Source organism: Hippocampus bargibanti, linkage group LG07 (genome assembly GCF_051943395.1).
Source record: "Hippocampus bargibanti isolate YZ-2025 linkage group LG07, ASM5194339v1, whole genome shotgun sequence".
NCBI classification, from domain to species: Eukaryota; Metazoa; Chordata; class Actinopteri; order Syngnathiformes; family Syngnathidae; genus Hippocampus; species Hippocampus bargibanti.
In genome coordinates this window covers 5,029,631-5,046,039 of record NC_142740.1, presented here as the reverse complement: position 1 = coordinate 5,046,039, position 16,409 = coordinate 5,029,631, and the positions used below count along the sequence as shown (strand labels likewise).

The window sequence follows — 16,409 nt, the reverse complement described above, 5'->3', positions numbered from 1 at the left end:
GTCCAGGTTGAGCCGCTGACGGAAGCTAAGCAAGACGTGCAAAAAACTGAAAAGCTTCCATCCCTCCCTGAAGCAACAGAAGGTTTGGCGTACGTTTTGCACACATCTGGAACGACAGGCCTGCCCAAGATTGTACGGGTGCCGCATAACTGCATACTTCCCAACATCCTGCATCTGAGGTCAGGAAAACTAATTGTTTTTAAAGTTAGGGTTAGATTAATTGGGTGGCTGATATTGGTTTTACAAAGGAAAAAAAGGCTTGTTAAGGGACCCCAAAAGATATAATAACAATACATGTAATTTATAAGCACCTTTCAAAACTCTCAAATGCTTGAGAGTTTTGTAGTGTCCACTCTACAGATGCAAAAAAATGTAGTTAAGGGACCCAAAATAAATAATAATAATAATATTAATAATAATTTCATTTATAAGTGCCTTTCAAAACGCTCAAGGACACTTTAGTTACAAAAAAGGCTAATTAAGGGATCCCAAAAGATATAATAATAATACATTTTATTTATAATCGCCTTTCAAAACTCTCAAGGACACTCTACAGTTACAAAAAAGGCTAGTTCAGGGACCCCAAAAGATATAATAATAATAACAACCATAATTCATTTGATTTATAAGCACCTTTCAAAACTCCCAATGACACTCTACAGTTACAAAAGACTCCAAAAGATATAATAATAATAATAATACATTTAATTTATAAGCACCTTTCAAAACTCCCAATGACACTCTAGAGTTACAAAAAAGGCTAATTAAGGGACCCCAAAAGATATAATAATAATAACAACAATAATTCATTTCATTTATAAGTGCCTTTCAAAACTCTCAGACACTCTACAGTTACAAAAAAAGGCTAGTTAAGGGACCCCAAATTATATAATACATTTTATTTATAAGTGCCTTTCAAAACTCTCAAGGACCCTTTACAGTCACAGGATAAGTTTATTTTATTCATTACGTTTATTTTTAATTAATCAAATGGAATTCAAATTTGTATTATTTCCAATTCATGTCAATCAGGCTCAAGTTAAAAAAACCATCAATTTAATTGATGAAAATGTATAAATGTAAAAGAAGTGCAAAATATATTTATATAACACTAATAATATATTTATACTATACATTTATATGATTTTTAAAATGTATTTATTTTTTGTTTGGTTTTGTCAGCCAATTGTTTTCGGTGAGTTGTGGCGATGTGGTCTTCCTGGCGTCGCCGCTGACCTTTGACCCATCAGTGGTGGATCTTTTCCTGGCTTTGTCATCCGGGGCTCAGCTCCTCATCGTTCCGGCCGTCCTCAAGAAAATTCCCAAGCGGCTGTGCCAACTTCTCTTCGGCCGTCACAAGACGACGCTCATGCAGGTCCTTCCCATACCTGCCAACTTTTCCGGTTTTGCCATAAAAACTACGCTTTTCATTATCCCGTTACGGGTTAATAATGAAAATTACGGTTTCTAATAAAAACAATGAATTAAAAATCGTCAAAATAGTAAGTACTTAGCTTCCTTTAGATCAATTGCGCATGCGCGTGGTACAGGTCTTTCTGCTCATTCCTGCAATAGAAACTCAAGGGTTAGCATCGTTCTTAGCATTGTCATGTAATGACATCTGCTGGAGAAAAATCAACAAGAAGTGTGAAAAGTAAAAGAAAACAACAGTCGTTTCGTGAGGAATACTCCCAAACATTTCCAGGAGCATGAAAAATTGAAAATGATGCGACTTTGCGTTAAACTCAAACTCGCGTCAACCTTGGCTAATAGCTGCCCGTATAAAAGTGGTAGTACGCCGTATATTATTTAAAATGATTACATACTTGTCAACCTTGGCTAATAGCTGCCTTTATAAATGATTACAATTCTCGTATAAAAGTTGTAGCACGCCGGACATTGTTTGAAACGATTAAAAAACGCTAACAAGCGGAAATGCAGACGCCACAGTGCATACGCACGTCATGCTTTTATCAATCCGACCGTACGCAGCGATAAAAATAAAAACATATGATTGCGTCTTACTTTTGCTCATTTGCCGTGACTTTAGTAGCGATCGATCGGCGGCATCATTGTTGTTGGCTCCCTTGCAGCAGTTGAGACGAACTGGATTTGAGCCAAAATGGTCCTTGTAAAATCGGTTCGCAATTAAAAAAAAATCCTGTATAAAAGTTGTACTACGCCGTACATTATTTTGAATGATTAAAAAAACGTATAAAATACGGAGAAAACGTATAAACTGGCAGATATGCTGATGAAAAAAACTAGGACGCGGAAATGTGCTTTAAATTTAGTGTACCGCGCATGCGCACATTATGCTTTTATTAATCCGACGATACGCAGCGATAAAAAAAAATATATAAATACGATTGAGGATTACTTTTGCTGGTTTGGAATGAATCCCCAAATTGGGACTGTTGCCTTCAAATGCAGCTCGGTTTTCCTAAATCTCGCTTTTCCCCACCGCAGGTCACCCCCACGCTGCTATCTCGCTTCGGCCCGCGACTCCTCCGACAGGAAGTGTTATCGCGCGATTCGTCGTTGCGCGTGCTCGCCCTGGGCGGCGAGGCGTGCCCGTCGGTATCCGCGCTGAATGAATGGCGCCACCGGGAGAACGCCACGGCTGTGTTTAACATTTACGGCGTCACCGAAGTATCCTGCTGGGCTACCTGCTATCAGATCCCGCCTTCGGTCCTTTGGCGGCCCGATGGCTCCGCCTCCTTGGAAGTGCCTCTGGGGACCCCTCTGATGGGCACCACAGTGGAAGTGAGGGACCAAAATGGCGGCGTGGTGACGGAAGGTGAAGGAGAGGTGTTCATAGGTGAGATATGTCCATCAAAACTGTGATGTGTCCTTGAGAGTTTTGAAATGTGTTCATAGCTGAGATATGTCCATCAAAACTGTGAAGTGTCCTTGAGAGTTTTGAAACGTGCTTATAAATAAAATGTATTATTATTACTGTATCTATTAGCTGGCTAGCTAGCTTACTATCTATTTGAGTTACTTCCGGCTTGAGTGTATTATTATTATTATTATTATTATTATTATAAAACCACTCTGTGGGTAAAAGTTGAAACCACCCCCACCTGTTTGGTGGTTGCAGGCGGTGATGAGAGGGTGTGCCTTCTGGATCACGAGGACTCGCCGGTGCCCGGGACCATGAGGTCAACAGGTGACTGGGTGGAGGTGAGAGGTGGGCAAATGTACTACCGCGGCCGAAAGGACAGAAGTATCAAGCGTCACGGCAAACGCGTCAACTTGGACCAACTGCAGCAAGTAAACTTTCTTAAAATGTTTGTTTATTTATTTTTTTATTTGTGTATTTAGTTAGTTAGTTATTGTTCTCCCCAAACATGGTTAAGTACTCAACGTCAGGAGATCCCATGTCAGATTTGGCTTCATAAATGTTCCCCTTCTGCTCTAAATTATTTATAACATTTTATTTATTATTTATAACATTTTTTTAATATGTATAATTTATTTTTTATTGATTTACTGTATATTTGATTTCACTTTGTAATGATTGATTAATTAATATAAGTAATCGACAATGTTTATTTTTATTTTATGAAGAAAAAAAAATATATAAGTGTATATCATCATGATATTGCACATTTATTTCATATATATGATTTAATAATTTAATTCATCATATTTTATAATCAAAATGACTTGACATTTTTATTTAAAAAATACTTTATTGAATTGTATTATGTATTTTCATTTAATTAAAAATATAAATATATAATATATAAAATAAAAAAATCAATCACAAAAGTGTACGATATAAATAGATTGCACAAATATACTGCACACGGGAAAATTGGATTGATTTAATTCAAAATTATAATGTAATAAAAATGTTATATATATATATATATATATATATATATATATATATATATATATATATATATATATATATATATATATATATATATATATGTTTTTTCACCTATTCATTTATATTCAACAATAATAATATTAATGTAAATGTATATTTAGTGTTGTCAATGTTGATCTTCTCGAGATATATTTCGATTCTATTCTCAATGTCTCTCATCTCAGGTGCTGTCCAATCTGCCCGAGGTGCAGTCCTGCGCCGTGTGTCTACACAAAAATTCCCGACTACTCGCCTTCGTCGTCACTGCCTCATCCGAGAGTTCTGAAGACGGCGGGTCACTCGACCCCTCTGACCTTAGCAGGCATCTACAGAAGCAGCTGACTCCACTATTACCTTCCTACGCCATTCCAGACACGCTAGTGCACGTGTCGGCTTTACCTCAGACGCATCATGGTGAGCAGAGACAGACAAAAAATAAAATAAAATTCAGTGATACCTCGGTTTACGAACCCCTTGGCTTACAAACTTTTCGGTTTACGAACGTTAAATGTATAAAAATTTTACCTTGGCATACAAACTATTTTTCGGGATACACACCGAGCTGCCACAATGAGTGTGATGTGTCGTTCGCGAACGAGCCCGTTCTCCTAACAACAAAATGGCAGCCGACTGTTTTTGTCCTCTATTCCCCGCCACCAGTCTTTGGTTAAAGCCAAGTGATTGATCAAGAACGCAGCACTGAGGGGAGGTGGTTTAAACATGAAAGAAACGAGCAGAGAGAGAGTGACAAAATGGATAGAAAACAGTGACATTTGGACTCGTTTCAACTTTGATAGTTCAAAGGCAGAGTGTAGACTGCAAGGTTAAAATTCCCATCAATCAGGCTCCACAAATAACTCGCACAAGCCATCTGTACACTTGATGCAAAAAGCTATCAACCCCGCTAAACAGAACACAATTGATGAGGAACAGGGTAAAATTATCGCGGAGAAAGCACCTACAAGGGATCATCAATGACCATCACAAAGATAAATAAAACGACTTTATTATACAGCACAGTTTATTTCTTTAATTATAATACCGTAGCACGTTTATTGTACATAAAATAAGGTATATTTTGTGTAGTTTTAAGGCTTGGAAAATTAGAAAGTAGAAAATTATGTTTTATCTGGGAACGGATTATTCTCATTTTAATGGTTTCCAATGGGAAATTAATTTTTGTGATACACATTTTTCGCGTTACACACTCTGTCTGGGAACCAATTAAGTTCGTAAGCCAAGGTATCACTGTAAATGTAAAAAAATGGGTTTGTCATGTTCATAGCTTGTTGGTGTGCAGGCAAAGTGGACATGCGAGCATTGCTGAAAATATACCAGAAGCAACGCATGGACGTCAGTCGGCCGCATAAAGACGTCGGCGAACTCAAGGAAACACTGCAAACGTTATGGCGGGTAGGACAAATTTCCATCAATGTCACACAGCGGATAGTTTAGGGAAGTCAATTTGATTTGGTCACAACCAGACTTGCGAATGACAATTTTCTCAAAAGGGAGTCAATCATCAAATATGATGACTCAAAGTACAGTAAAGTCTCGTTATATCGCTATTCAAGGGAGTCCGAAAAAATATCGATATAACCGGGACTATCGATATATCCGACCCTGTTTGCATGTAATTTTCTCCGTGCGTGCATAGAAATAGTATCGATATAACCGGGACTATCGATATATCCGATATCGATATAACGAGACTTTATTGTATTTAGAGTAAAAAAAAACAAATCAATGGACCAATATGTGTGGTCAAATCATTCACAATAAGACTTTCTACATTTACTGTATTTATCCAAGAGGAGACGAAGGGCACCAAGAAAATGTACCCCTGGAGCTGAGTGGAGACTGCGGGTTATAAACATAGTCCAGGATAAGCTAATGTTGAAAATGTTTTGAGTATCTCCTGTATTTATTTCTTGCTAATTTTATCCTAGAAGACACTGCGGGCCGCAAGACGGGTTTTAATGAGACTGGATTCGCTTTTAACTCATTCACTACCATTCTCGAATTTATTCGGCGGCGGCAGCCACATGCGCCTGCGTTCACTCAACCCAGAAGTAACTCAAATAGATAGAAAGCTAGCTAGCTAATAGATAGCCAGCTACACAGCTAGCCTGCCAGCTATATAATTAATAGATTGCCAGCCAGATAGCTAGCTAGCTATTAGATAGCTAATAGATACCACTATTTACCATTTGCTATCTATTAGCTATCTGGCTAGCTAGTTAGCTAACTGTCTAGCTGGCTATCTATTAGCTATCTGTTAGCTAGCTAGCGTTCTATCTGAGTTACTTCTGGGTTAAGTGAACGCTGGTGCATGTGGCTGCCGCTGCTCACCCGCAGAAAAAAACACATCCTGTGACTGTAAAGTGACCTTGAGAGTTTTGAAAGGCGCTTATAAATGAAATGTATTATTATTATTATTATTATTATTATTGTTGTTAATTATTATTCTGTGGGTCCTGGAATTCAAGTGACAATGACAAAAACCCTGGCACTGGAATGGACACATTTTTTGCAGTGAATGAGTTAATTTGAAAAGAAAAATATCTTGATTGGCACCTGTCAACAGGACGCCCTTAGTCTCGACGGAAACGCAAAGTTGGACGATGGCTCTCGTTTCCTGTTCAGCGGCGGAGACTCCCTGAAGGCGCTTCGACTCTGCGAGGACATCCTGGACGCCACCGGAGTCAGCTCTCCTGGGATTTTGGAGACGGTCCTCGACGGGACTTTCGCCGACGTCCTGCGCCTCGTCGTCACGCCCGGAAAACGAGTGCGCGTCGCGGCGAAGGAGGAGGAGGAGGAGGGGGAAACGAAGCCGCCTTTAAAAGTGTTCAAAGGAGAAAGCGAGATGTCCGCCACGCGGAACGAGGACGGACGTGTGTTTGTCCTCACCGAGCGCTGGTCCTCGGATACGGGCAGATGCGTGGACGCCTCCCCGGCGCTTCTGGTCCAGAAGGACCCGGACTGCGTCCGAACGGTGGTCTTCATCGGCTCGCACTCTCACAGGATGCAGGCTTTGGATCTGGATAGCGGCCACCTGATTTGGGAACGAGTCCTCGGGGGACGCGTGGAGGCGTCGGCCGGGGTGTCCCCATGCGGACGCTTCGTGGTCGTAGGTCAGTTCCGGTTTCGTTCGCCATCGTCGCTCCTTAACCGCCGCCGTGAGGGATTTTTCACGCTCCTCAGGTTGCTACGACGGCAACGTGTACGTGTTGAGCGCCGAGTCCGGCGAGACCAAATGGGTTTTTAAGACCGGCGACGCCGTTAAGAGCCGTCCCGCCGCAGACCCCCTCACCGGTTGGATGACGGTGGGCTCGCACGATGGTTTTGTCTACGCTTTGGATCTATTGGTGAGTTGGAGGTCATGTGACCAAAAACAAAATGGGTCCTCACTGTTAAAGGACAACCGACACCATTTTTTTTGTTTCCTAACTGATATCAGAAAAACGTTTTATAGCATCTAAAACACCCAAAACACGCAGGCTGATATATTTTAGTGAAAAATGACTTCAAGTGTCCCAAAACTGCCACAAAATGAGCGAGAAGAAATGGCTCCTTCACAAACTGACTTGCTCCAGAATCAAAACAATGGCTTCAGAGAGTTCAGATTCGGAGCAGTTGCTTTCTTTTCAGGACCCACAGAATATTGAGTTTTAGGATTACATAAACATTCAATTCAGCATGAAAAAAAACCAAGAGTCTCTTCTTTCATCAGGAAAAAAAAATGGTTAATTCCTAAGTTATATGGGTCTGGAGTTATCTGAGCTTGAAATAGGGGCAGCTGTCCAAAATGCAATAAAATACATGCCTATTAATTTATCTAGCGCTTTAACAACAGCTGAAGGTGTAACAAAGCGTTAACATGGACAAAAGGCAAATGCTGCCCCCCTCGTGGAAGGGAAAAACATTGCCAGAGGTCTGACCAGCACTTTATCGGCACCCCCCCCCCCCCCCCCGCAAGAAAAAACAAAACCCGAACAAATTTGGGAATGGCGTTCCACGTCACGCTTTTCAATTCCCGAATAAATTTGGGAATGGCAGTGAATCAGTTAACAATATAGACACTCCCCAATTTACGAACGAGATACGTTCCGAACGGTCGGTCGTAAGTTGAATTTGTTCATAAGTTGCTTCAGTGCTATATTTTGAATGAAATGTATGTTTAAGGCTTATATAAGTATGTTTAAGTTTTATATAAATATATTTAAGGCTTATTGAGTAGAAAATTTAATGAGCACCTGGAAACAGATTATTCTCATTTTTAATGGTTTCTTATGGGAAATAAATGTTTGGCAGACGAACTTTTCGCCTTACACACTTTCTGGGAACCAATTAAGTTCGTAAGCTGAGGTATCACTGTATGCATATACTACATGTAAATATATATTTATTTTCTCATTGGATGTTATATTTAATACATGGCAGTGACTTCAATTACTACACAATGTATGTTGTACAACATATACTGTACTTCAGAATGTTTTTTAGGTGTGATTTTCATGTCTTCTTTCTTTTCATTGGTCTGTTGTGACAGAGCCCCTTCTATCCCGCCTAGCAACAGCTGTATGTTTACTTTCATTGGCCGATTGAGCAATCGCAAAAGAGCCCAATTTACCTAGTAACAACTGAATGAACCGTTTTCATTGGCAGAACTGTTATTCTGACCTACATTATCCTGCCTAGCAACAACTATCATCACTTGTTTCATTGGTCCAAATTGTGACGCGGTCCAAATTTTCTCCTTCTGAGCAACAACTTGATATATTACGTATATATATATATATATATATATATATATATATATATATATATATATATATATATATATATATATATATATATATATATATATATATATATATATATATATATATATATATTATTAGCTATGTATCATCTAGCTAGCTTGCTTTCTATCTATTTGAGTTACTTCCGGGTTGAGTGAATGCTGGCGTGTGTGGCTGCCGCTGCTCACCCACAGGAAAACTTATCCTGTGTCTGTAAAATTACCTTGAGAGTTTCGAAAGGCGCTTACAAATGAAATGTATTATTATTATATTATTAAAATGCGCTCAGTAGTAGTCATTTGAAGTGATTGTACAAATAATGGATGCAACTTGTCCGGAGGCGTCGGTTGTCCTTTAAATTTCAAGGAGCTGTTTTTTTATTTCAGGCTCAACGCTGCGTTTGGAGGCGTCATTGCGGGGGCGGGGCCATATTCTCCTCGCCCTATCTTGACGTCGCCCGCCGCCAACTGTACGTAGCTACGCTAGGTGGCGACTTGCTATGTCTGCACCCGGTACGTTTTTAAACATCCTCCTTTTCATTTCCGAACGTCCACACAAAAATGTGACGCGTTTTGTTGTTTTATAACATCAGGACAGCGGCGAGGTCATGTGGTCCCATGAAAGGGACGTCCCCTTTTTCTCCTCGCCAAAGTGCGGAGGTGACGGTGGCCGCGTGGCGATTGGCTCAGTGGATGGAAATATCCTCTGCTTCGGCCGTGATGGCAAATTGGTGCGTAAATTAGCCATCAAGGTGTTATTAACTCATTCGCTGCCATTCCGAATTTATTCCGATATATACAGTAAAGTCTCGTTATATCGATATCGGATATATCGATAGTCCCGGTTATATCGATACTATTTCTATGCACGCACGGAGAAAATTACATGCAAACAGGGTCGGATATATCGATAGTCCCGGTTATATCGATATGTTTTCGGACTCCCTTGAATATCGATATAACGAGACTTTACTGTATAATATTAAAAAAATTCAGAGTAAAATATTTTTCACGATCCCTTAACCTTATAATAGATAGACATAGATAGCGAGAGAGCTATATAGATAGCTAGCAAGATATAATAGATAGATGGATGTAAATTTACTGTTTAACAATACTTTGTTCGGCGGGATATAGATAGATAGATAGATAGCTACATAGATAGATAGCGAAATAGTGAGAGATAGATAGCGAGATAGGTAGATAGCTAGCTACATAGATAACTAGATAGCTAGCTACACAAACAAATATACAGCTAGATAGCTAGTGAGATAGACAGATAGCTACATAGAACTAGCTAGCTTGCTATAGAGAGAGAGATAAATAGCTAGATAGCTATATGGATAGATAGCGAGATAGCTAGATAGCTAAATAGCTACACACACAAATAAATACAAATAAATAGCCAGCTAGATAGCTAACGCGATAGTTACATCGCGAGCTAGCGATGCGACTATCGTTAGCTAGCTAGCGAGATAGACAGATAGCTACATAGCTAGCTAGCTAGCTAAATAGCTACACAAACAAATAAATAGTCAGCTAGATGTTTACAATACTTCATTCGTATTGTGTTCATTCGTATTTAGCATCCGCTCGGCTAAGAATTTGTGTCTATCATTTCATTCCGATTGGTTTCCATGTGACGGGAACTCACATTTGTCTGGACAGGTTTGGCAGTTCCGGACAGACGGCGCCGTTTTCTCATCTCCGTGCGTCACTTCGGATTCCGAGAGGCTCTTTTGCGGCTCTCACGACGGACGTTTGTACTGCTTAAATGCCGCCGACGGCTCCTCGCTTTGGACGTTCCAAACGGCGGGAAAAGTGTTCGCCACCCCTTGCGTCTTCGACGGCGGCATGCGAGGGGAACTGGTGGGCGTGGCCTCCACCGACGGCACTGTCTATATCCTGGACGCTCGCAACGGAGTGGCGTTATGCTCGCGGACGCTACCCGGGGAGCTTTTCTCTTCCCCGGCGGTGCGACAACGCAACTTGGTGGTCGGGTGTCGGAATGATTATCTGTATTGTTTGCAAATAGGCATTTAGCTGTCATTTGTGCAGTTTTTGGAAGTATATTTTTTTGCATTGATTTCATTATCTGTTATTGTACAGTGTCAGACTTTAATGGGAATATGTTATGGAAAATTGACTTTACAATTGCTTGTATAAAAATTGTATCCACAAAGGCTGTGTGAAATAAAAATAAACAAATAAATACATGTACACATCTATAGCGAGCTGGCTAGCTACATAGATAGATAGCTAGATATATAGATAGCTAGCCAGATAGATAGTGAGCTACATAGAAATTATTTAGTTATTTAAGGTTTGGGCAAAAATGCTACGTAGCGGTTCCGGTCCACCGCCTGCTAGTTGGGGGAATCGCTAATTTTATTAATAATTATTAATAATAAAAGCTACACAAACAAATACACATCAATAGCGAGCTAGCTCGCTAGGTAGTTAGATAGCTAGCAAGATAGATAGATAAGAGAGCGAGATAGTTAGCTAGATTGATAGCTAGCTACATAGATAGCTAAATAGCTAGCTAGTTAGATCAATAAGCTACACAAACAAGTAAATACAAATAGCCAGCGAGATAGACAGATAGCTACATTGATAGCTAACTTGCTAGATAGATAGAAAGAAAGAGAGATCGATTGATAGCGAGATAGCTAGCTACATAGCTAGCTAGATAAATAGCTACACAAATAAATACTACTAAATAGCCAGCTCGGTAGCTAGCTAGAAAGATTGTTACATTGCTAGCTAGCGAGATAGACAGATAGCTACATAGATAGCTAGCTGGCTAGATATAGATAGATAGATAGATAGATAGATAGATAGATAGATAGATAGATAGATAGATACTTTCATGAGCTCTGTTTCAGAAAACGTGAATGTGACTTGTCGGCGTGGCTGTGGGAAGATCAGCAGTTTTCAAGCAACAAACTGCCTTCATCAAAAACACATTTTTGCCTGGACATATTAGCGCTTCTTCATCCGCGTTGGATAAATGACAACATTTTCAAAGTAGCGACAACAACCAACAAGTCAGTTGGGACATATTTATTTAAATTTTTCATAACATTTTTTTTTCATTTAACAATTCCCTTCATAAGTTTTTTTGTGGGTTCATCCCAAAAAAGTGCAAATAATACCAAACTTTTTTTTAATAACACATAACACTGCGTACACCAGCAAGGTTAGAAACCAGGCTCTGTTTTACTTACAGTACATATGTTGCACATGGTTACGGCAGGAAGAACATTGACTGAGGACGACGAGGAGGAGGAGGAGGAAGTGATGATGAAGATGACGATGATGATGCTGATGATGGCCTACAAACAGGATCTACATCAGAGATGGGCAAACCTTTCACTCAAGGATCATATTTTTTCCAAATGGAGGGATTAGGAAAATTTTAGGCAAAAAAAATATATAAAATATTATGTCATACAGTGATACCTTGACTTACGAACTTAATTGGTTCCCAGACAGCGTGTGTAAGGTGAAAAATGTGTATCCTAAAAATTAATTTCCCATTGGAAACAATTAAAATGAGAATAATCCGTTCCCAGGTCCAGATAAAACATAATTTTCTAATTTTCTAAGCCTTAAAACTACACAAAATATACCTTATTTTATGTATAATAAATGTGTGATGGTATTGTAATTAAAGAAATAAACTGTACTGGATAATAAAGTCGTTTTATTTACCTTTGTGATGGTCGTTGTTGGCTTGATGGAATGGAGTGGCCGGTTTCATCAGCATTGAACCACGTAGCCTTCTTTCACCATCTTGAGGAATGATCCCTTGTAGGTGCTTTCTCTGCGATAATTTTACCTAGTTCCTCATCAATTGTGTTCTGTTTAGCTGGGTTGATAGCTTTTTGCATCAACTGTACAGGTTGTTTGTGGAGCCTGAATGGGATATTTTAACCTTGCAGTCTACACTCTGCCTTTGAATCTATCAAACCTATCAAAGTTGAAACTCTCACTGTCGTCTGCCTGTCTTTTTATGTTTAAACCACCCCCCCCCCCCCCCTCACTGCTGTGACCAATCACGTGGCTTTAACCAAAGACTGGGGGCGGGGAATAGAGGACAAAAACAGTCGGCTGCCATCGTGTTGTTAGAACGGGCTCGTTCGCGAACGACACATCACTCATTGAGGTAGCTCCGTGTACGAAAAAAGTTCGTATGCCAAGGTAAAATCGTCATCAATGTAACGTTCGTAAACCGAAAAGTTCGTAAGCCAAGGGGTTCGTAAACTGAGGTATCACTGTATTTTGAATGAATTTGCCAATTAATGCAATAAATATATTTTAGGATTATTTTTTTTACAGAAAAATACATTCACTTTTATCACCTTGTATTTTATTGAATTATATATATATATATATATATATATATATATATATATATATATATATATATATATATATATATATATATATATATATATAAATAAAATGACGTAGAGCGCCAATCCCGAATTTGTACGGGTTTAGTTTTTTTATATACTTGTGTGCCGATAAAGCGCTGGTCATGGCCTCTGGCAAGGTTTTTTCAAGGGGGCAGAATTTTCCTCTTTTCCATTTTAATAATAATAATAATACACTATTTATAAGTGCCTTTCAAAACTCTCAAGGTCACTTTACAGTCACAGGATCAGTTTATTATGTGGGTGAGCAGCGGCAGACACATGCGCCAGTATTCACTCAACCCGGAAGTAACTCAAATACTAGCAAGCTAGCTAATAGATAGCTAATAGCTAGTAAATAGGTTGCTCATAGCTAGCGAATAGATAGCCATCAGCTAGTAAATAGATAGCTAATAGCTAACGAATAGATAGACATCAGCTAGTAAATATCTAGCTAATAGCTAGCGAATAGATAGCTATTAGGTAGCGAATAGCACTTTGTTCCAGCTTCAGCTGTTGTTCAAGCGCTAGATAAACCAATATGTATGTATTGTATTTTGGACAGCTGCCCCCATTTCAAGCTCATATAACTCCAGACCCATTTAATTTAGGAATTAACAATTTTTTTTTTAATCATGAAAGAAGAGCGTTTAAGGTTTCTTACACTGCATTGAATGTTTAAGTCGTCCTAAAATGCGATATTCTATTGGGTGTTGGAATTCGAGTGACAATGACAAAAACCCTGGCATTGGAGTGGACACATTTTTTGCACATCATTTGGCATTGAATGACCCGAGTACCTTACTTTGCCTACCCCTGATTTACATTGTATAGCAAGCAGGAAGTCACCGGAAGTGTGGGGGGTGGGTAATGGTGGTGGGTAGGTGTGGGTGGTGGTGGTGAGGGGGGGGTTTACTCCCACCCGAATCCCCACCAGGCTGTCACAGACACAGTGGAAAAACACTGGTAGCCCTTTTCAAGAGACCCTTCGTGACTCGCTGCCACCTTCACATTGGAAGCCGCTGAGTATTTACAATTCCGGCGATTGGCTACGATAAAAATCAAAATGTGTATTCATTTGTGTGTTAGCCGCATGCTAGCAATCCTTCCACATAATATTTGGATATTTAAATGGAGCCAAGTGGATTCGTCGTGGAATAGTGCAGCGTCTCCATACAGAGACCACCATTTTGTTTTTTTGTGTGTTCGCGTTTGACGAACGAACAAATTAAAGTGGTACCTTGAATTTCTGAGTTTAATTTGTTACATAATAAACAAATCGATCAAGATATGATCACATAAAAATTTGGAAGTAAAAGTACCAGTTGTATTAAAAATACAACTTGCCACTTTGCTACCATGCTAAATGTTGTCATTAGCGCAAAAGTCCAAAATGTCTTTGAGACTTTTTTGTCCATGTCTTCTACCTAATTATGTCGTGGTAATCCCAGATAAACATTTGGAAACACCTCTGTCATCATTTTTGTGTTTTTACGTTTCCGAAGTTCTCAAATTACGCATTTTTTCCCTCCGTTTTTTTTTTTTTTTTTTTTGCTAGCTTGTGAGCTAACTTTTGAAAAAGCATATCAGGCAGATGCAAAACTGTTTTGCGACATGTACGATCAATGAAATGTGATTTTTTTTTATTTAGTTATTTTAGGTTTGGGCAAAAATGCTACGTAGCGGTTCCGGTCCACCGCCCGCTAGTTGGGGGATCGCTAATTTTATTAATTGGAGGGTTTATGAAGTGATTGTTGGTGGTGTTGTTACTTGATGATTTGAGGACAATCACTCCAGGCTTTGGCCTTTCGCTTAGCCAGCGCTAGCCAGGCGGGCTCGGTGGACACCTGCGCTGAGTCCATGGCCGGGAAGCGCTTGGATACCTCCTTGACAGCAGGGGGCGACGGTGTGGAGTCTGCGATTTCTACTGGAAGAATAAACAAATACAAATTTGAATTTTTCTTCACCCAAGTCGCTACTTAACTGCTGTAAAATAAGACCATGTACAATTCAGAGGTAAAAGTTGCGATATCACCAGCTGTTGCTGAGCTTACAGTGACGCTAGTATTAGCATTCGCTAGCTAAAACTAGCCAAAGACAAATATCATTCAAAAATGTACTTAAAAAAACAAAAGTGATGATACAAACACATAAATTAAACATCTCTTGTTACACTTTGGATCTATATTTGTGTCCTGCTGTTAATAAATCCTGGGGTCTCGTAATGTACAGAATGGCCATTTTGATGCTAACCGGCCATGGCCACTTGGGGGCAGTATAGGTCTGAAAGACCGATTATTGTACATGGAATGCTACATAGCACAAGATGCAGGTTTCAGATACCATGATATCTTGGCTTACGAAATTAATTGGTTTCCAGAAAGTGTGTGTAAGGCGAAAAGTGTGTATTCCAAACATTAACTTCCCACAGGAAACCATTTAAATGAGAATAATCCGTTCCCAGGTCCCCATAAAACATAATTTTCAACTAAATAAGCCTTAAAACTACACACAATATACCTTATTTTATGTATAATAAATGTGCTATGGTATTGTAATTAGACAAATAAACTGTACTATATAATAAAGTTGTTTTATTTACCTTTGTGATGGTCATTGATGGCTTGATGGAATGGATAGCTTTTTGCATAAAGTGTCTCAAGTTGTGGAATTGCAACAGATGCAGGCAGACACACTAGAAACGTCATTAATAGCTGGTTCCCTTGCTTGTATGTTCTCTTCAAATTGGACAGATGGCTTGTGCGGGTTATTTGTGGAGCCTGATTGATGGGATATTTGAACCTTGCAGTCTACACTCTGCCTTGGAACTATCAAAGTTGAAACAAGTCAACATTTCACTGTGTTTTCTATCCATGTTCTCACAATTTCACTTTTGTTTTTTTTTTCACTTTTTTTTTTTTGTTTCAAGCTCTGTCGTCTCCCTTTCGTGTGTGTGTGTGTTTCTATAATCCCACCACCCGCTCACTGCTGAGTGTGTCCTGCTGCGTGTGTCCCCTCCCTCCTCTACCACGGATCTTGAGCAATCACGTGCGGCTTTAACCGAAGACTGGGGGCGGGGAATAGAGGGAGAAAAAAAAGCGGCTGCCATTTCAGGAGCTCCAAGAAACGGATCGTTTGTGAACGGCACATCACTCATTGTGGCGCTCCGTTTGTTTCCCGAAAAATAGTTTGTATGCCAAGATTATATTCTCGCGAATTTAACGTTCGTAAGGCGAGAAGTTTGTTCGCAAAATAATACATGACTAAGCATCGGTTCGGTTACAGTTGAACAAATTGTTGA

General features: G+C 39.5%; 2 protein-coding genes across 8 annotated transcripts in view; one reads left to right on the top strand and one right to left on the bottom strand.

Moving 5' to 3' along the window:
* The first annotated feature begins 6 nt into the window (after window positions 1-6).
* On the top strand, window positions 7-10,895 carry aasdh (aminoadipate-semialdehyde dehydrogenase). Its single transcript, XM_089001708.1, has 11 exons — window positions 7-179; window positions 1,183-1,375; window positions 2,470-2,821; window positions 3,104-3,276; window positions 4,069-4,297; window positions 5,184-5,296; window positions 6,471-7,017; window positions 7,088-7,251; window positions 9,075-9,200; window positions 9,281-9,418; window positions 10,356-10,895. Exons 2-11 carry the CDS (start codon window positions 1,370-1,372, stop codon window positions 10,728-10,730), a joined length of 2,223 nt encoding a protein of 740 aa, XP_088857834.1. The 5' UTR covers window positions 7-179; window positions 1,183-1,369; the 3' UTR covers window positions 10,731-10,895.
* A 691-nt stretch (window positions 10,896-11,586) lies between these two features.
* cracd (capping protein inhibiting regulator of actin dynamics) overlaps window positions 11,587-16,409 on the bottom strand; it is a 26,783-nt gene continuing 21,960 nt past the window's right edge. For 4 of the 7 annotated variants that reach the window (XM_089000097.1, XM_089000102.1, XM_089000101.1 and 1 more), the window contains 2 exons: window positions 14,879-15,035; window positions 11,591-12,025 (listed from right to left, as the gene is read on the bottom strand). In XM_089000097.1, coding sequence (XP_088856223.1) covers window positions 11,938-12,025; window positions 14,879-15,035 — 245 coding nt within the window. In that variant the 3' untranslated portion in view covers window positions 11,591-11,937. Of the gene's footprint in view, window positions 12,026-13,083; window positions 15,036-16,409 lie in introns of those variants that run through there. The other 3 variants (XM_089000099.1, XM_089000103.1, XM_089000098.1) reach the window with 2 other exon arrangements.